Source organism: Macrosteles quadrilineatus, unplaced genomic scaffold (assembly GCF_028750875.1).
Source record: "Macrosteles quadrilineatus isolate MER2022 unplaced genomic scaffold, UCM_ALF_1.0 Scaffold_11__1_contigs__length_5352618, whole genome shotgun sequence".
NCBI lineage: Eukaryota > Metazoa > Arthropoda > Insecta > Hemiptera > Cicadellidae > Macrosteles > Macrosteles quadrilineatus.
In genome coordinates this window covers 2,053,423-2,079,783 of record NW_026542604.1, presented here as the reverse complement: position 1 = coordinate 2,079,783, position 26,361 = coordinate 2,053,423, and the positions used below count along the sequence as shown (strand labels likewise).

General features: G+C 34.5%; 2 protein-coding genes across 3 annotated transcripts in view; one reads left to right on the top strand and one right to left on the bottom strand.

The window, feature by feature from the left end:
• The window catches only part of LOC129004828 (organic cation transporter 1-like), a 44,505-nt gene extending 40,770 nt beyond the window's left edge, over positions 1-3,735 (bottom strand). The window contains exon 1 of one of the 2 annotated variants that reach the window (XM_054433474.1): positions 3,623-3,735. The gene's annotated coding sequence lies outside the window, so the exon portion shown is untranslated. Of the gene's footprint in view, positions 1-3,618 lie in introns of both variants that reach the window. The other variant, XM_054433475.1, reaches the window with a different exon arrangement.
• Positions 3,736-11,951: 8,216 nt separating this feature from the next.
• LOC129004781 (eyes absent homolog 2-like) overlaps positions 11,952-26,361 on the top strand; it is a 107,525-nt gene continuing 93,115 nt past the window's right edge. Inside the window, exons 1-2 of the mRNA XM_054433408.1 lie at positions 11,952-12,025; positions 15,676-15,796. Of these exons, the coding sequence (XP_054289383.1) occupies positions 15,683-15,796 (114 nt within the window). The 5' untranslated portion in view covers positions 11,952-12,025; positions 15,676-15,682. The remainder of the gene's footprint in view (positions 12,026-15,675; positions 15,797-26,361) is intronic.

Below are 26,361 nucleotides of genomic sequence, written 5' to 3'. Positions count from 1 at the left end.
CTAATATCTGAAAATGCAGTACTCATATTAGTAATATCTTAGTTGAAAATAGAGTTGGTAATAAGAGTACAGAATACAGTACACTTACTGGTCACATCTCTTTAAGGAAACAGTATTTTAAATTTCGTAACGAAGTAGGTTTAAAATAGCCGCCGCTTAAGAGCCCATTCAATTATGGTTTACCACCGTCTACTTGGAACAACAAGAAAGATTTTATACGCTTCTTTAAATAGACCTAACTGAATAGACTTTTCTGACGTAAGTCAGCTAGAAATGATATTGTGTTCACATTATCAACACCAAAACTAAACCGTATCACGATTTTTACCTAACGTAACATTGAACTTACAACGGTTGGTTTTAAGATATCGTATACTTAAGGGGGCAAAGGTTCCACTAAAATCCTATTTTCATTTTCCCTGGGTAATGTGAGCTAGCCTCGGGCTGGACTATGTAGAGGAGGCTAGCCAAGTAGCGGCTTGTTAGTTGAGCCACTCTGGGCCTGGGTATAACAAGCCTATCACGATGGCAGTGTGGGGCCAATTAAAACGTGCCTGCCACAGTGCAAAAACTGTATACTGCATAGCCAGTATAAGTGTAAAATGGACCACGAAAATAGCAATAGGACTCTCAATATTTTCATAACTCGGGGATGCCCAATACAGTACGTTTAAATTGTGTCGATACTTTTTTTTAGTATTTTTTGGTAACCTAAGAACACATCTTAAAGGTTTAGAATCATTTTCGGACAATTCTCACAGTTCCAATTTTTCTTCTATTGCAAGTTTTTAATTTCCTTTGTTTATGTTTGAAATGATTTTATAACAGTTATTTAAAATCTGACTTACATTTTGAAAAATAAATAAATACTGGAGCTCGCCCCGTGGTCGAAAACTCGACCAAAAGTATATTGTGCAAACTTCTCTATTTTCACCCCACGCTGTAAATAAAACATGTGATAGGAACTTCTTCCACTTGTTTAGATTTTCTGTTTATATTGTTTTGTTATTTCGTTACCAACATGGCAACCCATTAGGTCATTGTTAATTTTTTTAAATTCCAAAAATCATTTCTCGTTCTTATTTTTGGGCCTATTTTAATTTATAATGGGATTCTGCACATCTACAGGAAAATATCTTTCATTTGGTACCAACCCCGTGTAATTCGGTCCAGTATATTTCCCAGTATATTAAATGGTGAGGTTAGCTGTCCGTTTGGCAAAAGTGTTTAAATAAATAAGATATTATTCAATTCAAATTTAAGTTGAGTTAATCGCACTCCAAATTTAACATTAAGTCCGCATTAAATAACAATATGTCAGCATCAATATACGTATCAGTTTAGAAAACGTTGTTGAATCACCCAAAACTTTGGAGCATCTGAGGTTCGGACAGACAAATTCAAGTAGGTCTACAACTGTAATAGGTTCCCTGCTAGGAAAGGTGGAACACCTTCTAATTTGACTTTTATTGTTTAAATAGATTTATAATTTTTTTTCATATTTATTTTTAAGTAAATCTTTATGTTTTATGGAAATCTTGATTCTTGACATACCGTATATGTAAACCCGTTTTCAGTTGTTGGTGGTGTGAAAAACCTTAAAGCTGTTCCCAGAGCTGTATGTCCTTCAAATTGGTTTCAATATAACCACAGAATAGGGATAAGTACATATATAACTTTGTACAAAAGCCATTGGTATCAAATAATTTTGATTAACTTTGAATGGGGACGGAAACAGAAAAGTCAATCTATTCTGTTAGCTTTTAAGAACAAATAAAGTCTTTCGTTCCAAATGTGAGAACGTCACGAGAACGTCATACGTCTGTTTGGTCTATAGTCTGTGCCACAATACAACGGTTACGCTAAAATGAAGTGACGTACCTCCATACTTAATTTTACCGTGGAAGCATGCTGTTATTCGTTTTACTAGGGAGTACGAGTTTTGTTAACATGGTAAATGTTAAAGGGGTTCAGTTTTATAGAGATAAAATAAAAATACTGAAATAATTTGTTATAGCAAAATTTAAACTCTATTGCAACCTTGATTAGATTTTTAAATTATCCACGCTTTTGAACTGTAGGGTTTAAAAATATGAAATTGTCTCCGAAGGTTTTGCTCTCCCAATAATTATGGGACCGAAACAGTATATACGAGCTTAGTGACAACACTATTCGAATAATCGCAATGCAGCTAGATAATGCTAGGCGTGTTTTAAGTACGATTTAAAGATGAGTATTATATTTTTGTTTTTTTTTTCGTGGGTATATCTTTTTGCAAGGCTAACAACAAAAAACAGTCACTTAACCAATATTTTCAGCGCTTTTCCATTTAATTCCAGCGATTCAGCTGGAAATTTGAGTGGTTATGGATTTTAATCTCACCCTTCATTAGTCTCACCAATTCAGCTTAAAACATGGAAAGTGAGTGTTGCTGCCTCAATAAATTAATCGAATCGACTTGTATATCTAGGTCCAGTTTCATACTGTATACATGGCTGGGTTCTTCAAATGCTACACATGAATTCTTTGATTAGAAACGGGATATTTTAATCTAAAAACTGGTCCTCATAAGTACCTCTATACTCTTGAGCAGTCTTAGACATAATTGAGTGAATTTCTTGGACAACAACAATCGTCATTATCATCAATTGACGATGCTGAGGATTCTAGGTTTTTTTAGGCTAGGAGTGCTTTATGGCGTAATATTTAAAATAAAAATTAAATCACAAGTTTTAACGTGTTATCATTAGACGTTACAAATTATTACTTCATTCGTTGTTTGGCCTAAAAAATTCTTCAGTAACGGTTTAATCTACACATTTATAAATTACAAATAAATGCCGCCCACCATTACTCTTTGAGTTGATTGTAACAAAGTAGATTGTGCAAATCCACCAAATCAGGTTGATTAACCTTCGTGGTTATTGTTTTGTGTGCTGTAATATTTCTGAATTGTACATTTCTATGTAATATTGAAACAATAAAGATTTTTCTAAAAAAAAAAAAAAAAAAAAAAAAAACGGTATGGAATCTATTCATGGCAAAACGACAAACCAACAACGTTAAATAATTGGTTTTATTGAAGATTACCCTAATAGGTCTGCAAATAACATAATAGTTTTATAATTATCTAATAAATTGTATGTTTATTAGTTCCCTAGTTATCATGTGTTTTACTAATCAATGAACTGTTTTTTCTATAGCGCATGTTGTATTATACTAATTCCTATTGGTTCTAGTTAAATACGTTGTTTTGAATGAAATACAAAACACGTTAATTTAAGCTTTCCTCAAACTATAATATCAGAGTTCAGATTTTATATTAGAACAAATACAACTTTGACTATATTGTTTTCATTTTATATTAGAATTTACAAGTCACGGATTCAATTTTATCACACTTGTAACTTATAATTAGTTTATCAACGTTTTATCACGCCTAACAAATAGTTACATTTCACTGTAACAGTGTATTTACCGTCCTGTAAATATTTACAGTAAAAGTATAGAAGTTTTATTATCAAACCTAATTTAAAAACAAATATTTTCTTTCTAGAACAAATTTGTTTCTATGTACAGAGCAATGAAACCCACTTAGTAAACAAGTTCAACACTTACATACATATCAACACGGCACAACTGATAAGAAACTAGTAGTGATAACCGAACACTACATCGTGCACTAATCACAATGTTCTCTGACAGAGAACTGGCTGGAGTGCGGCTCCCGCCAAATGTGCCGCCTCCCTCCCGCGCAAACCACCACCACATCAGCTGATGTCAACAGCTTTGTTGTCCCACAGCCATCTTAATTACGTCTATTGTTGCGTTGTTTTGTTGACATAGTGTGGAACAAATTCACTATACCATTAATTAGTTGGCCAAACTATTGTGTTTTTAACGATAAATTATTAAAAGAATAGGAAATATGATGGGACTTCTCGTGATGCCAGCGAAACTCATTGTACGAATTCTTTTACTTAAGAAAGTTGAAAATGACTTTTGTTGTTATGAAACCTATTTTTAATTGAAAATGAAATTGATTTTTGAAATTTCGTCTCTATATATAACAGTGACATATAGAAAAACTGCTGCAAATTTTAACATGAAGACAATTTAACATGAATTTGAACATGAGTGAAGGTGCTGACTTATCTCAGTATAACATACTTAATTGATTAAGTACTTGATAATTAATTAAGTAAGTTGCTTGATAAATTTACGAATACTGTTAATGTATACCAGCAGTTAAACTTGTATTGGCTCTACCACTCCTGTTCATGTTACCCAGAACGTATTGATTTAGTGATTTCTCAGTACTTGGTCAAGTAATACTATACTTTCATGACATGACTAATGTAGTTAAATAAAATTTAACATGCAACCATATTGCACAAAACCTTGTATTGAGATACTAGTTAATAACAGTTAAAATGAAATAACATTAATCAAAATAGTTTGACGCAAAAAACAATACCTACACGAAATTTATTTCAGGCTTGTCAGTTCTATTTATTTAACTGATAAAAACAATTGACTACACCTACAAATATGATTTTATTAAAATTGTTTAAGTACCTACGAAAAACGGCCCCATTGTTCTAAACTATTAAACACAATTTATTGCATAGGCTTTTATTCTCAACCCCTGGTTGAATCTGTGCCTAGTTTGTATAAAAATCCATAAATCGATTGTAACAACTGCTGGTATTGATATAGTTGAGTCTGTTATTGATGCTATTGATAGAGACGACTACTGTGTTGGAATTTTCATGGACCAATAAAGCATTTTGATAGTGTTTCGCATCAGACACTTATTTCAATATTACAACGTTTTGGTATTACTGGTAATTGACTAAATTGGTTTAGATCATATTTATAAAACAGGCAGCAATATGTTGAACTGAATACAATTACAGAATTCAATCAATTACATAAAGCCAAATAATCTTTAAAACAAGTTTCATATGGAGTACCTCAGGGTTCTATTCTTGGTCCAATTTTATTCCTCTGTTATATAAAAGGCCTACCTTTTAGCTCTAACGAACTTAAACAGTAAATTATGCCTCTATGCTGATGATGCAAATTTAATAGCTTCTGGTAGATCAAAAAATTAAATTAAATATATAGGCAATCGTAGCCTTAAATCTATACATGAATATTTATCTTGTAAAAATGTATTGCTTAACTCAGAGAAAAATAATTACATAAATTTTTCAACTATGCCCAAAAAAAATTTAAACCATTTAAAAATTTATAACAATTACTTAACTCAAGTGACTCAAACTAAACTATTAGGACTAATAACTGATCAAAATTTATCTTGGTTGTACAGTATCGCATTGATAGACTAAAAAGTAAAATTTGTTCAGGTCTATTTATGCTACACAACTTGTCTAAACTCTGCTCGTTTGGATGTTTTACTGAAGGTTTACTTTACTCACATATTGTATTCGGCATGAAATTATATGGTGCAATAACCATTCAAAATTTAGATAGTGTATTAAATTTACAAAAGAGAGCCATACGCATACTGTATGTAAAACTTAGGAGACAACCAATCGACGAAACAGTATTTTGCTAAATTCTATATATTTACAGTGTATGGATTATGCATTTATAAAACTATAATTAATCTAAATTGTGAAATGAATAAAAATACACCGAAATTGGGAATCACACATAATGTTATAAATACTCGGCATAGGAAAAAAACCCTTATCTCAAAAATCCTTTCGGGCTCCGCCCCAGTGGCTTTGTAATTTCGCATGTTCACCTTATGAATTAAAATAAAAATATTTAAAAGAATGTATCTGGGGACATGGCTCGGTGTAGATTATTTCGATTGTAAAGGCAATATAAAGGAAACTCATGTTTTATTAACAACTAACTAGTTTTGGCTTTTATTATTTAAGTTTCAGTGGAATTTCAATTTATTATGATGGAAATTTTAACCTGGGCCCTGTTTCATAAAAATACTAGTCTAGTATTTACTAGTCCATGGACTAGTAATACTAGTGTATTTTACAAGTCTACGTTTCAAAAACATACTAGTGTAAAATACTGTTACTAGTGTAGGGACTAGTATTACTAGTGGTTTTTACTAGTGTAGACAGCAATGCGTTTCATAAAGTTTTACTCTTGTAAATTACACTAGTAAATACTTGCTATTTTCTACCAACCTCTCTTCACCCGTATTATTTGAAGTAGACTAGTATTTTTGAAAAGAGAGTTATTTCATTACTCAGATCATTTAAAAAATGAATTATTAAGTTCTTTTTGCAAGTGCGAAATTGGCTCACGTTTGCAATTTAAGATAAAAATAGATCTGTGAGTGCTAAAATGAAATTAGTTATTAAGTTAGATATAAATTACAATCAATAAATGTGGTGTAGTTCAAAATGAGTGAAATTTTATTTTATAATGTATGTACAATCGCCCTATTAGAATAATTATAATTACAAGTAATCAATTTCTGTGAAATTTTAGTCTAATTTTACTTGAGTTAAATTTCATGGTTATATCAACTATTTAGCTACTGTATAATAGCACAGAGAAAAGATTAAGCTTTGAGAGAAACCAAATTAAAACCGCATACCGTATTGCATACAAAGATGTACAAAAATGTTTCCAACATTGCAACATTAATCAGATTATTTTACACCCAAGGCTATCGGTGTTATTTAAAGACATTTAATAGGAAATAATAGAAAGACAATTTTGAAGAGGAGTTGCATTGTATTTTTGAGGTGCTTAATATTTGCTTCCCTAAATAACTAAAACCCTGGTCATGTACTAACAGTTTTGTAGGCCTATATTCGATTTTTGGGTGTTGGACTGAACTGTTTATCATAAAAACATTACTTTTAATCCATTTTGGTATTCTCAATTTGTTATTCAAAGTAATAAAAAAATTAGATGTTGATTAGAGCTGTCATTTTAATGTAAAAACATGTAAAAGTTTAATTAATGGTATAAAAAGATCGTGAGTGGCGCGGATTTGAACCAGGGACCCCACATGAGAGGCGAGAACTCTACCTCCGAGCTACACCCTGCTATAGCTTCGATGCCATGTTTTAAGTACTGTAACGGTACTACTGTATACTTGAAAATCTACTTCACCATTGCTTGTAACGGCGTTGCAATTATTTGTTACATCAATAAACGTTTAGGCTTATTATTCATGGTTTGTAGACTCAAAATTAGAATAACACCAAATGGTTTTCAACCCAAATATTCATAAGCATTCGAATATTAGAAAACATTGGTTAGGGTACTTTAAAACGTTCCAAACAAAATGTCCTTAGACGATTTAATTACATTCAAAAGTTGAGCCTTCTTTTCTTTACTCATAGCAAGCTTAATTTTATATTTCAGAATAAAACAAAAACTATAGGCCTACAAATCACTGCGAATGCGGCAGCAACAGATCAACTTCCACCCAACTGTTGAGCGCCGCAACTAGGCCTACAACCGGCTACTACAATCACCGTGTTGATTGCAGCGACGTGACGCCGCGCCGCGCCGGCGGGCTCATTGATGAACATAAATAATAGCGTTTTGATAAATAATATGTGATTGTTTTAACTATGTGTCTATATAGTTATTAATTTAAAGAAAAGACTGCGTTTCTACAACTATTTACATTTTGTATCAAATGAAAACAAAATTAAAACCCTTTATAACGGGTTTGAAAACCCGTGATTGAGGTTAGAAATTTGTTTTGAGAGTTTACCTTGTAAAGTTGGTCACGTGACTTGTAGTTTTGGTCACGTGACTAGTAAAATACACTAGTTACTAGCGGTATAAAAACGTTTATGAAACACAAATTAGTAGGACAGGTAAATACGGGACTAGTATTTACTAGACTAGTAATTACTAGACTACATAGTATTTTTATGAAACAGGGCCATGGTAATCCTTAATTGACATTCATTTATTTTACAGTCGATGAGAGGTCGCTCGTTTATAATAGCATATACTTGCATAAACATTGTTTTGACATTTTGTTTGAATTAAGATTACTTTTGTAGAAGAGAGCCAAGTTAAATAATCAGTATTTGATCGGAACATGGAACTATGTTCACCTATATCGAGTTATCTTCAGTGTAAGCTTTGCTCACAACTGATGTTTTTCCTTTTGTACTGTATTTTGTAATTTGCTAGTTTACTGTGGGTAGATCACTTATTATGAACACTTATTACAGCTTACAAGTCTTTTGATTACTTTTCCTTGTTATTTTGGTCAACCAACATGGTTAATTAGCAACCCATAAGACCAATGTTAAACAGTTTTGACTTTCAATTCCATTTTTTTATGTAATTATTAGATTTTTGTTGGCAGTTTCAACTGCATTAAAGCGATGTTTTCCTTTAGAAATGAAAATTTCTTGTTTGATTCATTAAAAATTTCAGGTTCTACAAGGTAATTTTTCATATGCCCAAATGATAACCAGTTTAAACATATGCAAATGATTATATCTTGCTCTCAGTCATGATTGGCACTGGTACCTCGAAAACATGTTTTGTATGTCATTCCAGAGTTTGTTTATCATGGAAGATTTGTTTGATTGCATAATATATTAAACTGTACAAGGCTTAAACAAGCATGTGGACTAAACGCAATTGCCAGATACTAAATTGTATTTTATACTGTTTTGTAACCATAGGAAACGTTAACTGTGGTTTAATCCCTTTGTAATGCTGCGACGTATTGGTTTGTTATGTTTTCTGATAGAGAGAAACTCACAAAGTAAAAAAAAAGCAATAATGCCAATTGTCACGCAGATGAATTCGCAATGAAATAAATGGATTTTGTATTTAATTTTATTCAGAACCTTGTATTTCAAATCGAAGTTAAGGTACAGGTCGAAACACTCGTATTAAACCCTTTCACTCAATAGAAACTAGAAACTACAGGCAGCATCAACTTCATAAATTGGCTCACAATGAAGTCATGTAACCTGCTTCTCTATTTACTTAAAACTCAAAACTACAAATTTGTTTAAGGTTTTTGTAAATTGGTTTGGAGGGTTGTAAGATTTATACAATTATTTATATAATCACGTGAAATACTCTCGCAATTAGGTATATCATAAGTAATCAGCTGTTAAAAATCAATTGTATCTATCATCTGTTTTAGCTGGACTATTCATCAAGATCTCTGCTGATATATTATCAGTACCGGAGACCGAGCCTCGCACGGCTGTGATTTCGGTTCAAGAGTATTGTTTATTACCACGAATACTAGAATATGTAAGTACATACACACACCGACACACGAAACATTTATATTTACATGAAACAATTTAACACTGACTGATGACTATCAATGTACCGGTCCGCACGATGTTAACTAACTGTTAACTAACTGTAACAGTACTGTAATTTGTTTAGGCCGGCCAAGAGTATTAAATGTTAAATTGTTTCATGTAAATACAAATGTTTCATTTAACAGTGTGTATATGTACTAGATGTGGAATGCAACTACCAATGCTTTTAACAGTAATTAACAAGACAGAAGATTCGACAATGGAGCAGATTGCCCCGAAACTAGTCATCAGAAAAAAAGAGGACTAGGATTGAAGACGTAAAAAGGCATTTAACCTATTATTAGTACTTGTTATTTTGTTCAACCAACATACAGTAGTTACTTGGCAACCCATAAGGCCAATGTAATATTTTTGAATTTTTTAAATGAGTTGTGTAGCGAAATACAAATTTTCCTGATGCTGTCACCAATCTGTTTTTAGAGCCATAAATCCCTAATTCCAAAATTAAGTCAAAATCCTTCCGCTGGATTTCGAGATATATATTACAGACGGACAGATAGGCAGACAAACAGGCAGAGCTCGTATTAGAATATAGGATACCGCTAAAAATGTATTCATTACCTACAACACAGTATTTTAACATATTGTTGTAAACAAACTCACAATTCTTGGGAAATATATAATCAATGGTAGGACCCGGGACCCGGCTGTCCTTGATCTGGACTCTAACAAATGGTCCTGGCTATAGAATCGGGAAATCTGAGTAGCAATACAAAGCTACATTGATCATCTCACTCCATTCCACTACACATGCCCTGCATTCATGTTCAGCTTATTGAGTTGAACCACGGCCACCTTTAACTACAGGCCGAGGCCTGGTAGAATTGGCAACGTTGCAAGTAGTGTATTTTAGTGCCAGACATGGCAGACAGGTGACACCAGCTTATTAATTCATTTATTATTCATTTAAATTTAAATTTATGAAGATAGATTTATTAAAAGATTGGAAATAAAACACATAAGAATTGAAAACCAAAACAATATTTTGATTTAAAATATATTGTTGTACCTACATTTAAAGCTGAGTCAATATTTTCATAGACCAGTAACCAAGCTTTCGTATTCTTAAAACATAAACAAATACCATTAGCTGCCTCCAAACAAAACAGCTGTTACAACACTACTTGCGAAGTTGCCACTTCGAAGGCCGCGGCCTGGAGTTAAAGGTGGCCATAGTTGAACTAAATGACGAGAGAGAGCCGAAGGATTAGTAACAATGATAACAGGCTCAGTCTACTGTAAAGTTTATAGATTGGTTTTGTATACACTTTTGTAAATCAAACCCCATAGTCTTTCCTGTAGCAACTGAACAAGAAGAATGGTGCTTTTAGGACAAGTTGCACAAACCTATGTATAAGTTGATTTTTGGATATGCCACAGGTCAAAACCATCCTTCATCCTGCACCAAAGTCTGAGACGCTAACCACAAGGATAGCAATACACCCTATCACTCTTGGGTTACCCATAGTTTCAACTATGGCATCCAAAGCACATATGGATTTGGACCGCTTTCCCTAAAAGCATTTGGTAACCTCCTCCTGAAACTCTTATTCAAATAAAAAATTCCGCTCGCGTGACAAAAAAATAATTTAGCGGTAAACAAATCCTTTTCATACTAAAAGTTAATATATTTAGGATAAATGTTGTTAACATACAGGTGCTGTTAGTTAGTTATATAAGCATGCATATAAGCATAATAAGCATGCATTGCTTTGCATGTTTTGTATTGAGTGAGATCCTGCATGTGTTCATTTCAGCTTTTAATCTTGTTAGTCAAGAGTGCATGAAGAAGTTTGTTTTTTTATTATTTATTATCTGTTTGACGTAGCCTATTGTTTGTATGTAACTGAATGGCCAATAAAATCATTTGAATCATTTAGTTAAAGGTATTGTGTCAAGCTGCCTGTCACGGACACAAAACCAATCTGCGTTAAAAAAATTACAGTATAAGCTTTTTATTTTTTAGATATGCACACCTTGAAGTAAGTACATATAACATTATTGAAAAAGTATTTTTCAACGATAGTAGTAACACAGTCTCATGAGTATTTTTTTTTTCCTAAGGACGCTAGGCACGAGCCTGGGATTGTTTTTCACATTACTTCAGGCTAGACCTAGGGGTTGCGGCATTATCACTTAGAAAAATCCATTGGTGACTTGGCGGGGATCGAACCCTGGACCTCAGGGACTGAAGTCCCGAGCTCTAACCACTATGCCAGCTCGCTCATGAGTGGAGCGATTATTAATGCTTTCGTGTGAACAAACAAAATTGAAAAGTGATAACTAACTAAATGAAAATACGTAAAGTGTAGAAAACCAATGGAATGCTCTGTTGTTATCTGTCAGTAATAACACCTAATGGCCTTCATAATCGACAAAAACTAAACTTGAAAATTGCCCTTTACACCTTCATATAGTACGATGATTTTGCGAATCTGAGGTCTTTGTAAATTGCAATGAACTTTGGATGTGTTGTTATTGATCTGTGATCAGCTGGCGTTCGGTTGGTTTGTCGTTCTCTCTATTTATGTTTACAAATCAAACGTAGATAACCTCTAACTCTAGGTAAATTTAATTTAATTGATTTCGCAGAGTATATTTTTGGTGGACTAATGAGTCCATTGTTATTACTATTATTTTTGTAGTTAAAATACGGAACAGAGTACAATTTTGAAACCTACGTACAATTCAAGGTAAGAGTTAGGCCTAACTTGGAGTAGACCTAACCAAACAAAATGTTGTCCATTCATTTATGTTACAGTTATATAATAATTTTATTAAATTAAGTAGATTATTGTTTTTGGGCAGCTATTTTCATGAATAACAGATTAACTATTTGTATCTTAAGAATCTTTGTAGTTTTGAGATTAGGCCTAAGGGGCTGCAGTTTCATAACTGACTTATGAATACAGCAGGCATAAATTATTTACTGATCATAAATGTATAAGTCTTTTGCCGTTTTGCCACTATAATAATTAAGCCCACCTAGTTAGCTGTGATTGATTTTTAATTCCCAGAAACACAATTAATTTCTATCTGACGTTTTGTTCCTTGTAGGCCTATCTGTTACTATTCCTATAAGCAAAATTTGGATTGGAGTTGTCAGTAGGCCTACGTCTAATTGGGGATATCAGATTTCAGAAAGTGTCTTGGTTGTTTCTTTGTTTTAACTGGGAAGAAAAACTTATCTGCAAATAGCCTTCTAAACCCAGGGCAGAAACCTAGCCCACTGTTGTACCGGTACTGTATTAACTTTCTGATAAAATGCATGTATAAGTTTACTCCCTGATATCTCTGCAGTTTTGTAAAAATAGCCGACTCGTGCAAAGTATTCACACTGAACCCTTCTAAAATGCCACCTATTGAGGTACAAAACATACATAGGCCTACTGGCCTACAGTTAATTCTGTGTAGTAAGTGCATTGTTGATTCAAGTATGGGTGCTTACTTCAGGAATAGATGTGGGTCTACATTTAAGATAGTTAACGTTTTCAGAATTGAATATAAGAGTTTTTTTGGGTACACTTCCAAATCTGTTGGCACAAACAACCGAATGAGTACCGGTAATAATGATTGTTTGATTGTTTAATTTGATATATCGTTTGGTTACCAGTATACGATATATAGAAACGATATATAGAATAATCGATATATCGATCGATATTTTCATTCGGTTGTTTGTGCCAACAGATAATGGAAGTGTAGGCCTACCCGTTTTTTTTTACGTTTTTACATGTTTACAGGACCTATTTAAACTCTATATTCAAAGTATATAGTCATAAACAATTTTTATTTTGATGGTTTGATTTTACACAGACATAGTTAAGTAAAAAAGCGCGCCCTTGATAAAGTCACAAAGACTGATGTGTAAAAAAAACAGGGTTTGGCACGTGCAATCCTTCCTCTGTTAGGGTCTGTTCATGTGCTTCATTTAAAGTTGTGGAAAAGATAACTTTTAAGGGAAATTCCTTCTTAGTCAGTTTAGTATGGCAGTTTGAACGGAGTAACGGAGTCAGCCAACTTCGCTTTGATAGTGTAGGTGCCCAAGTGAGCTACAACCAATCTTGGATAATGCTTAGGTTTCTTATCTACATAATGAGTGCTTTTTAGCATGGATTTATGAGGTAACTAACCTAAAGGGCTTAGGAAAACTCAAATGCATACAACAGAGCGTTCTCCGTCCTTCGGTAAAGAACTGGATCAAAACTGATAGAAACCGTTTCCTGTTGGTAACAAAATCAACACAACATAACCATTAATTGAAACCTATAGTAAAGAAAAGATAAGAGGTGATATTTGAAGATGAAATTCTTAAATATAGGTACGGTACATAGAATGGTTGGTAGGTGTATGTCAAAATAAAGGTCATGTAGCCTAATAAATAAAGAAATATAAAAGCTAAAGAATCCATGTGGTACTTACTTTTGACTTGTTCTTGTTTAGACTTCTTTAAGTTTAAAGTGAATAATATTTCATCCACCCTACTGAGTTATTTATCGTAGAAAGCACAGTCTAAGTATATTGGTCAACATTGATGAAGTAAAAACAAAACACTCAGATTTGAGAAATACATATTTGTTTGTTTTTATTATAATTTAATTCACATATTTCAGCTGATCGAATAACGTAAATAAACATTTGAAGTTTAAATGACTTGCCAAAGGATGATATGTAGATCGTTTTCACGAAAAACTACTTAAAAATGAGTGATTTGTATATTTCCCCTGGTAGTAAGTAAAATTAAACTTTTAAATGAAACCTTATTTATGAAAATTGGTGAAGAAATAAGGAAGTTATGGTCTTCTGACAAAAAAAGTACTTTAGAAATTATACTGTATAGCCTATATAGATTTTTGTATCACAGTTTGTAACTTATTGCCAGCCCCCTACACTCTAGTTAGCCTACTTATATTCTACTTACTTTTATTGTTTTCATTGTAAACTTTACATCACTAAACACTATTCATATTCTCAGGGTTTGAATCCTTTTAAAATGGAAACATAGCAGGCTAATTGACTTTTACTTATCACTATAATCAAAATTACAATAAATAAACAAACAAAATTAATTCCTAATCATAGGGTGACTTGCCCAGTGAATGACCGGTTAAGGGTAAAATTCTTTGTTAACTTAACAATGCTCTTAAATGAGAGTATTAATTGTATATATTATTACACCTACTTCTTCGTTGTTATTTAAGGGTTTGGCCTATATCATTAATTGTCCATAAAAGATCAATTATGCATGTAAAAATTGTTTTTTTTTTTTAAACCAAAGTCATGAGTCCAGTAAATGACCGATGTTATGCCAGTGAATGACCAGTCCTGTGCCAGTGAATGACCGACTTCGGAAGGTTTAGTAAATCACTTATAAAATCAGTAATATTCAAAAAAGGGGGATTTATATTGTTTACAAATGTGAAAAAAGCTTAAAAGAAAAAGCCTAATGCTATATAAAAACATTATCAGAAGTATATAACATTTTACATGTAATTTAAAATGAAAACATAGGCAGGCCTGATTAGCTGATGGATAAAACGTCTTAAAGTGCCAAAGAGGATATTCGATTGGGATAAATAGTAACAGTGGTCTAAATATAACACCAATCATACCATTTCAATGACAAATGTTTACTAGAAAAAAAAGTAGATGACTTCGATATAGAATTCGATATAGAATCAGTGGTCATTCACTGGTTAGGTAAAAGAAAATGAATTATAATTTTAGTCTGATATCGATAATTATATTCCTTAATAATTTCTGAGCATTTTGATAGTAAATTGTAAATTTGAGACCAAACCAAGTAAAAATGACCGGGCGGTCATTCATTGGTTTAGTCCAGGAATCTGTTCCAGTATGTGACCGCTTGAATAACAACTTATTTTTTGGCTTACGTATGAAAACAGATAGTTTAAGATTAATATACACTCTTAATATTAAGTATTAGCCAATTAAATCGCCATTTCGACAGCTTTTTTTTACAAAAAAAAGGTAATGAAATATGCCTTACTTGCAGAGTTCTTATAGTGGCAGAAGCTAAAAACGAAAATTCAAAACATGTCCAAGCTAAATCATCAAAATAAACATAAATAATTAACAATAGTAAAAAAATGACGATTAAATATGAAGAATAGAGTAATATCTATTGTCTAAACTAGTTTTTTTTCACTCCTGTCTTAATTTAACTCTTATTATAGATGATTTAGAGTGAAACGGTCATTCATAGGCACCGGTCATTCACTGGGCAAGTCACCCTAAATTTATTTAATAAAATTTGTTAGGTGAGCTAAGTTCAACAAATTATAAATAGGCAGACATTTTTAATTCACATATTCTCTTGTAGTGACGGTATGGCTCCTTCAACAAGAGATGTTGATTTGGCAGTTTGCAAAGTAAAAAGAAAAAGTCGATGGGACGTTCGTCCTGAAGATCTCCAAGTTAGTCATAAGAAAACGTCATGCAAGGTAAGCCAGTTTAGACCAGATGTATTCTATTTTGAATTTCATTATTTTTATTTATTATGTTATGTCAAAGAAGTTTTATTGTTTTCTGGGTCTGAAACAGCACTGATATCTTAGCTTTTCAGCCAGCGGCGGTTCTAGGGCCTTGTCTAGGGGTGGCTACTGGTGGGTGCCAGGGTATTCCATACTCCCTTAACCCCCCCCCCCCCCCCTAAGGGTCTAAGGTCTAAGGGTCCTCCTCTGCAAAATTTGGTATATTTAATTGGTCCACACACTACACGTGCATGTTAGAAAAGACTAAACGTGTTAGTATGTGGGGACACCAGTCGTTAGGAATATTTTCCTAGCCAACACTCGTGCAAGCACAGTATGCACTGGCATGGTGCGGTGGAAATCGAGAAGGGTTTGGTTTTTGGCCTGAAAATTACTTTTTCAGGGTCTAATGCGTAGGGCTCGAGCCCCTGTAGCTTCCTGTGTAAATAGCACTGTTTTCACCCAAAACCAATCATCTTGTAATAAAGTCTAGGCCACCAATGAATAGTTTGTTGAAAACATAGTTAGCCTCAAGCTCGCTGGCCAACATATTTTTCAAGACCTTTTCTTAGCTTTAAGAACCACCTGAGGGAAATGTTCCTAGGTCTACCACAAAGCATGGCTGCCACAAGTGTATCTGTGTCCCAAGGCTCAAATTTGAGCTACCTGGCATTTTGGAAAATGCTAGAACTCAGGTAGAATATACTGCATCTGTTATGTCCTACAATTCCATCATTTGTCAGGGTGACAAAGCTCAAAACTATACATGTAGGTAGTCTAGTTGTGCGGGAATTGACCATACTAGAACACATCTAGAACACATACGCCTTGTCACATTTGATATTTGCTACAATTTTGTTATTTGCTTTAAAATAAAAGTTTGACGTTATTGGTTCCAATACCAGAATCTCTTAGATTTTTGTCGAAATGCTGGAATCAAACTAGTCTATCCTGTTTTGAAGATGAGTTTCTAACCAGTAGACCAGCAACACACCCTCAGCTTTTTAATTTTGGCCACAGGTCCTTTAAATAAGAAAACTCCTTCAGCAGCTTTTTAGCATTTTGCTGTGTCTGCTCGGACTCATTATGTTGTCGATCATCCACCAAATGTAGTTTACCATGAGTCCTGCATCAGTCCCTTACACTGCCTTTTTTCTGTTCCATTAGTGTGATCATCTAGGCCCTACCCTCAGTCAGGATCCCGATCTTTGTCTAGTTGTGTATGAGATGGTATGAGGGGATATCTTGATCTTGAAATCATTATCTTACAATCTCTCGTTGCCCCTATATATTACATGTCAAGCCTGGCTGAGCAAATTGTATGTTTTTTGCTGAGGTTAACTCCAAAATTTCATCAGCGTAGTCAATTAAGCATAACATACAAAGCAGGACCAAGATCAATCTCAGTGTAGTAGCCCTTCTGTCCTCCAAGATTAGTTTACACCTCCCAGCTTGCATTGCCCAGCAAATATCATCCAACCATTCTTTTGTATAAAGTATAGGATTTGAAGAGTTTTTGCAAGCTCACAATTAGGCCTGTTGGTTTATTAAATGAAACTTGTTAAAGCCATATAGTTTTTATTAATCTTACTTGAGAAAAAGAGACGAAAATGTAAATAGAGTGATTTTAGAAGCTAAGCAAAAAAAATAAACCAAAATAGGCAGCCAACAATTTATATTCATGTAAAAAGGTTTTCCTGAAAATGTATAATCGTATAAAGAACTTAAAGGTCATATTCATATTTTTAAACTGCCATGCGTATTTTATCAATGTACGCCGCCTTCACTTTGAGATAGGTGTCCTGCACACGTTCAAAAGTAGTTGTTTGCGTCGTGTAGATTGCAGGCGTTTCATATTGCCAGTCTGTACAGTAGAGACAGTTGCAATAGGCGTCGCCAACCAAGCCAACACATTTGTTTTATCTAAGACTGCTTGTTTACATATCGTCGTGTCTATAAAGTATCAATAATAATCTTTTTTTTTTTGAAATTGCAAATGAGATATTTGTTACAATTTGTGGGAATATAAAAATAATAATTTTTAATAGATTTAAAAACTGGTTTTAAACAGATTTATTTTTTATTAACAATAATTTATAGTTTTTACACAGAGAACGCTTGTAATTTTCTCAAGATTAATTCCGCGACTTTATAAGTGAATTCTAGTAATCGTGGTGAAAACTGAACCCGCCTTACTACCATTAGCTGCTGTAAATATTGTGCAACTTAGTTTCTTTGTTTTCATTAAAATCGTACAAAGTTGCCATAGATTGTTTGGATCCGATTTTCTCGACTATTCGCCAATGCAGTGTGGATTGTTAAATTTAATTTTTGGAGTGTGAATTATATATCCCTTGAAAGAGATCCATATCAGTATATCACAGAACGTTACCGGCACTCTAGTCTCTGTCTCTGATGTTCACGTTTGACAAAATAAATGTCGAAATTTAAATTATTGATTGATTGTAGGTAACAAACTGGTACGTAAACAAATTACTATGATTATTCGATATTTCTGTGCTGGTGTACACTTCTACAATTCTACAGGGTGTCCCTAACTCTCTGGACACTTGTATATAGCGTTATTCCTTAGGTCAAGACAAACACATTTCACCATAGGAACATGGGTCTGTGGTGTCTAGTTTACCGACTGTCGGCATTTATGTGTTTTTTACATAAACATTAATAACTCCTAAACGGTTTGAGATACAGCTTTGATATTTTGCAAAAATTTTAACCTTATTAAGACCTATTATTGTTAGAAATTATACAAAAAAATCATTATCCGTTTCAAAATGGCGGCCATTTAAAATATTTGATGCACTTTTCTCCATTTAAACAATGCTAATACTCCTTTTACGTTGTTTAGCATTGTTTAAATGGAGAAAAGTGGTCATACATTACGAAAACAACACGTTTCTCTGTTATTATTTATCCAATCTTAACAAATAAGGTATCATTGAAAACTACATAAGATTTACAAACTTTTTTGTCTCTTGCAATTTTTTTGTAAAGTTAACGGTTTTCGTGAAATTTAGCATCAAATATTTTTAATTGCCGCCATTTTGAACAGCATGAGCTATCTTTAACGGTTTCGACCAGTTTAAAAAATCGTATTTTCGTAGGGTTTTATTTTTGTCGTCCTATCCCATTGGTGCCATCGTTCAAGAAATGTTTTCTTCCCAAAAATTCCAGCCCTTTCATTAAGAACTATGTAATTTGTGTATCGTTAATGCTATTGATAGTACTCCGCGGCTGTGCTAAGTCATAGCCATATCCATACTATATAGAGACGGCTATGGCTAAGTGCGTCACTTTGCTTTTTCAAGTGCGTCACCACCAGCTTAAATATACCAATAATTAAAAAAATTCAAGGAGATGCTATGTCATCCAGTACTCCTAAAGAATATTGTACATGTGTATTTATTTAACTTCCAAAGTGTGGAATGTCTACTCATATCGGTATTCAAAGCTCCGACCTGTCTCGTTGTACGAGCTAGTTTTGACTTTTATACGTCATTATAATGACATCCACACGCTACATTATACCCCGGAACTCGTAATAGTAATTAATTGTCGCACCCTTGGCGGGGAAGGGCGCCCGGTGGTGGGCGGGGGTGTTTTTTACCCGGGGAACTCTAACAAGATGTACTCCAGCCCTAACTGAATCACCCGGGGGCGGAAATAATTGAAATTTGAGTAAGCCTCCAAATTGTTTTCAGGGCGTAAACCTTCCCCACGGGACGACGCTGTAACCTGTGTGTTGTCAGTCCCGGGGGCCACGACGGGGAGTCTGTACAACCTGTGATGCTGTAGACTATAGAATATGTAATGGTTTACTCTATAGTCTGTGGTGTAATGCTTCCTATTTTATAGACCAATGAGTTTTTTTCGCTTATCCATCACGCAGGAGTGTTATATTTCTAATGGGTAGCTAACGCCATTAATGGTCCGCTTGTGATAAATACTGTAGTATTTTCCGTCATTTTATACCAGTCTTTAATCTATCAAGTTACTTAAAGAAAACGTTATCCAGTAAATAGTTTATCTTTCTAAGGTAGGTCCCAAAATTGTTCCTATCTTGATTTGCTACCTACCACATATTACTTAGCGAACGCAAGGAGAAATGTCGATAAAAATTACTGAATCAGTTGTACCATAGACAAATAGAATTGAATCTTTATTAAATATTATTTAATTTTACTTGTCTGTGGATGTACATTTTTATCTTTCACAGGACTAATGGGGTTTTTGTTATTGTAAATAAATTACTATAGAATTTATCACAATAATAAACACACGTGAGTTGTGATAGCGATATAATATTTTTAATTTTAATTACAACTATTTTTCGTGTGAATCAGTTGCCAAAAAGAAAAATTGTACAGTTTATCCCTCGATACTTCGATTCTTTCTGACCGTGGAATAAATTTTGTTTCGTCCCCACAACGCATGTATTGTAACCATCGATCTTTGTAACAGATGCCCCATGATATCGTTATATAATCGTTATATATCGTTATATAGTCTATATTACTGTATGATGATATTGTATTTATAAAGCAATAATTGGTTGATCTGCAGTGTTGTTATTTTTATATTATTTTTTTGCCATTTCCGCATATTGCAATAAAAGCTTGACATCTATCCTACATATTACACTAATCCTCTTCCACTAACGCCCAGCTGCTTACTGGTCTTGTCTCGTAGTTTAATCCTACTCTGGTGGGAGGCAGCAATACTGCTATCTGCTATTCCTTGACCTATTTATATCTTGACTACGTTTACAAACAACGTCACCGCCCTTCTCTTGCATAAAATTTAATTGTATTCCAATAAGGCAACAGAAATAGTAAATCAATTAATTTACTCAGTCACAGCACTGAGACGTCAATTTACTCGCGGCTCCAATTTTAAGCTAAATCCGAATTATATGCAGAAGTTAAGAATGGAGTCATGATCTATGTGGCTTTTGGATTTGTTGCAGACAACGATTAGCTGATTCTGTAGCAAGGTCCTTGCGTTTTTTTTAGAATTAGAGATTTTGTCGATATGAGTACACTTGAAAATATCCGGATACACATGATTCACATAAAATCGGATTTCAGATTCTACAATTCACCTATAGTATCCAATGTTATGTAACTTAGGACGTGATGAAAGTCTCAAATGAGCTAGGCTATATTCTCTTACCTACTGTATCTTCTTTCTAGTCTAGTCACCTCTCAATATTCTTACGGGGTCAATATTTGGATGATGTAGTTTATTCCAATGTTTTCATGGTAGATAATGCCACATTAAGCTGGGTTTTCCTAGGCGCGGAATCGGCGAGCGGAGAGAGGAACGCGGAGAGCGGACTCAGCTTGTCTTAGGTAATTTAATGTTACTGTTTTCCTAGCAGCGGAGCGGAATACCATGTTGATTTCAATTCCGCTCTCCGCGTTCCTTTCTCCGCTCGCCGATTCCGCGCCTAGGAAAACCCGGCATAAAGAGTCTGTGATGATACCTACTTTTGTGTGTGTGTTCTGTTGTGAGTGTGTGAGTGTGCGGTGGACCGCAAAGTACGGCTCGCATGTCCAGTGTCCAGCCACAGCCGAAGCCCCGTCTATGTTTGTGGCTGTGCAGTCTCCACTCCAGCTAACATGACTGACGTCCAGACAGATACTCTGAGACACCACAACAATCGGGCTTCGATAACCACAAGAGACTGTCTGTTGTCCTCCGATTGCGTACATTTTGTTTTTGTTTGTTTGTCCATTTGGTTTTTCTGATTTCAACAATGAATGTTTGTTTGGTGCTAGGATAGTTTGAACAGTCAGCAAATGGTGCAGAATAAAAACATTTATGCGATGCGATAGGGTGCTAAATCTATGCTTGCTGCTCTGGAGATTTTGTAACTGAAGGAGTCCTATGTTACTATTCATTTTCATTTTTTTATAGAGTTAATAACCCTACAAAAAGATCACACATCTAAGGTTCACTGTCGCCAGAATTACACTATTGGACTAGCGATTTCTACAAATTATATAATATCGAAGCAACTGATCACGGTTTAACCTTCTTCTTTGTAAGAAGCTTAATATTTTTGGATCGCTGGATAGAGTATAACTTGCAGTTATTTAATTTATCACCATTATTGGAATTGCAATATTGATTTCTAAATTTCTTTAGTAAAGTGACTGATTTATGGCAAACCTTCTTTTTCAACCACTTTTGTTCATGCAATGCAGATTAAAAATACTAGCGTATGGATTTAATACTAGTATGGATCAGTTTAAGGAAATTTTCAGGTATGCTACTGTCCCGTTTATGTAGACGGATATATTTTTTACTAGCACTTGGGATTCAACCAACTTTGAAACTAGGCTATAATTAAGTATAACAACAAGTTTGTAACTATTGTTTGACCTCAGATATTTTGTTGGGAATTATTATATGAGTAAAACATAATAACTTTTTATGTCTTTCCAAAGCATAATGTTGAAATTGTACAAATTGTTCTGAAATAGGAGAAAAACTAAACTTATTTGACATTACCGTACTCAGGCGTTACCAACATGAAATAAACCAAAACAGGCTTCGCATTTTACATTAGAATGGTTCCTTAATGTAGAATTTTACTAGATTTCGATAAAAATACTTTACTTTCAAACGCGACCTCAGACATTTAATTGATAGTCAACTGACAGCTACTATCACGAGTAGGCTTAAGGAAGGTCTAATCGATAGTTGATTCAATTATCAAAGCGTTGTCTAGTCGTCAAATGAAGCCGGTCTAATTTGGGATTAGGAGGGTCTGATTTAATCTTCAAACACTAAAGACTGCCACCTCTCAGCTTCCCACCCACCAAGACTGTGATAAGCAGCTTAGGTCTGATCGGAAGCCGGGGATGGTTCACGCCTAGGCTGTGATCAGAGGTCCTGTCACACGGGGCTGTCCTCCCCATCGAGGACATCAAGTTAACTACACTTTCGAAAATAAGGGAGCCATTGGAATTAGAGCATGTGTGATAACTGGTCGTAACTAAGTAGCTGAATGACTTTAAGCTCGCCTAGTAACGAGAAGACCGCTGTTTCGAGTCTGACAAAAGTAGGATTTTTGAATGGTTCGGAACTGAACCTAGTCGTTCTTAATTTCTGTTATGGTTTAAAAATGTTGGGAGTGAGATGGTCTAGTGGTAGAGCTTGAAGCTTTGAGCTTTGGAGCCCGATGTCACGGGTTAAAATTCCGTCAACCACCAATATGTGGTAATGCCGTAACCCACTAGGACTAGCCTGAAGTAATGTGTAAAACAGTTCCAGGCTAGAACTAGCGTCCAAGGATGTGAGGGTGGAACATTAAAAAAGTATGGTATGCAAGTCGTTTTTTTTTTGCAATTATAAATTAACATGGGATTTTGATAAATAATGAAAAGCTATTTTTTGACAGCAATAAAGATATCTTCCCAAATCATACACTCCATTCTACACTCAACTTGCATTCATATTCAGGGTTATCTACGTGCACAAAGTACGTAGTTTTCTTAGTGAAATTAAGTGACTTGTTGTTTTAATGCGACGTAAGAAACAAGCTGTTAATTTTGCACTCGAACATAATTTCACAAATTGATAATAGTTGACTGAAGAGTAAATTTGATTTTACTGTACATGTAAATACCTAATTGTATAAGCAACATAATGATATCACAAAATATGTGAAAAAATGGTGCATCATCAATAGGGCACTACTTAAATTTGTATTGTTATTATTATTTTTTTCTTTTTAAGATCAACGTTTGGTTTAGACACCTCAAGCATCTGTATACCCAAAAATTGTATATAACCTAGATAAAACACCAATACAATAAGAACAGTATTAAGACTAACAGGTAATAAGAATCACGTAGATCACATAAATAGCACGTTTATTCTTTAGAAGGGCGTTACAAGTGGAATATGACTTAGAGAGGTTTTCCTCGTCTTTGGCTCAAGTTAAGCAGGAAGTATTAACGCGAGAAGATTATTTAGTGCGAGTGAGAAGATTAATGGAGGTTGCGAAAAGTAAGTAGGATGTATTTGCTTAACGTAGTGGAAGTGATGGAAGTACTGGAGTTGTTAGATCTTACATCACCATGTATAGGGAGTGTGCCGAACTAGGGGATATTAGTGAAAGTAACGGCACTGCTTTACATTATCATATTTGTCAAACCGTTACAAGTAGGCATATTTGAATATTATCTTCTACTCTACGTTTAACAACCTTTGGACCTTGATGTTATTTAAAAAATGGCATTGCACTAAATACATTTTCGCACTACTCACTCTCTCCCAAATTTTGAGTACTGATCAATCATGTATTTATACGAGATGAAAGGTTTTTATTGAACCTTTCAGTATTTTACAAACTCGCTAAGATCTAGCAAACAAGAGATTTTCAGATTGAAGGCATTTAACATTTTAGAACTTCTTTATGAATTGTTACATAAAGGTTATTATGTAAATTTTACGGTAGTTTTTTTCAAGGATTGTTTTTAGTTTTACCCAATCCTTAGTTTGTGTATGGAAGGTTTTATCTCGTGGGTTCTGTCAAGAAAATTACAGGGAAGTATGTGAGGAGGCTGCAGTAGTACAGTAGTTGGTCTCATTAAAAGTCCGTCCTTGAATTTCTTTTTTCTTTTTTTTTTTTGTTTTATTGGACAGCAAACTTATGAATTGTTGACTTACTTTGATAAATTGTTTGTAAACAAATAGTTATAGTTTTTTCTTGAATGACTAGGCGTGGTAGCTCGGATTTTGAGTAAATTATTAAACATTGGGTGTGTTATGTAAGCAGTGACCTATCACAACTAGTTTTGTAATGCCAGTTCGTCGAACTGAGAGCTTTGATTTAAGAATTATTGTAAAAATTACTGAAAAATGAATTACAGCTACGACAATTAGTAGGGTACCTTGCGGGTGCACGCTTAAGACTTATTAGAAAAACTACCGACAAAATTATTTAAAAACCAATAATACAATAAAGAAATAACAAGGTACAATGGGGGTGCAGGCTCAAAAAGGCATAGCTATCTCCATACCTCGATTGTTTAGGCTACACCTTACTTTTGTCAACGAGGATACCCAGTTCATGGTGTTCCCCCGATGCGATACCCAATGTTTCACCCAGTCTTCCTTACTGAAGGCCTACTTCTACACCACCCTCTCCCTGAATCCCTACGTCGTATCCCGGTGGTCCAGAAGCTCCTCAACAGCGTCACCTGATCCCCGGAAGTTCCCTTCACCGATGCCGTCGTTGTCGTTACTGTTTTATTTATCCCCGCGACCGGTGACGCTTCCTCCCCTGTGTTGTGGGAAGATCGCACGATTTATCGTTAAACGCTGACGAGGGTAATTTGACTTTTTTCATTTATTTCCGGCACTTTTACTGCTTGCTTCTTTACTGAATGAGACAGTGCCCAGAATAGGCTAGAGAGGTTTTAATGGAACGTATTGGGTATTTAAAAGTAGGACAAGAATTTAAAAAAGTTTACAATTGAGATAGATTTTAGTTTAACCTAGCTGTACTTGATACTTGGCCTTTTAATAAATTGTAATGAAATAGCTGGACAAGCCATCTCACTATTAATGATGCATTCCTATTTGGATTAGAATACACCATAATCAATTTCGCCCCATCTCGTAATTTCGTGATATAGTTGTTTAGTCGTTTATCAAGTCTTCAAATCCAGGTAAAATACTTAACCTTATAGACCAAAATAACTACTTTCGATTCGCAACGTTGTATTAAAAACTGCTTTCCTGTAATGAGGTGATAATGCTATTTTTCTCGATCTACTGTAATATTTCTTCCTATTTGCTTACATTGCGACTTAACTTAAATATTATAAAGTGATCATTGGTTGCTGAGGTATAGTTTCGATTTCTTGGTTGAACCCTCTTCAGGCAACAACAATACAGCTCCTCAACAAGGAGTTAAAGACAATCATCTGATATCTGAAATCTGTCAACGTCAACGAAAAACGTTCATTCGTCTACGTTTCGTCCTCGATCTAGAGCGCCATCTTATGTTGGTCAATCCCCAGGCGAGGTCCAAGTTGTTGAAGATGTAAGGGGGAGGCTACGGAGGAATCTGTCCTCCTGGAGCCTGGTCCGGTCGCACCCCGCGGCCCGTGACTGGCTAGTCATGGTCTACCGCGGAACTCTAGTCTCACGGTGTCGTGTGACAACCACAGCCGCGACATTGCGACATGCGACAGTACAAGGTCGACACTACAACGTCGTCATCGTGGAAATCAATTGGAACTGAAGCTCGGATTTCGGGGGAATTCGACACAGTTATACGGTAGGGGTCGAACAAGTCAGAGACGAAAAGTTTTAGTATTCTGATAGGTTACGAACCCGGGAATCATAAGATAATCTTTTAACAGTTTACAAAATCTGGATAACTCCTAACAAAGTAAGCATGATTGAAATTGAGCTTAGTTTACCCTAACCACACAAGTTAAATGTTGGACATCAACGTCAGTTCGTTTGTGGCTTGAACTTTTGTCCCGGTT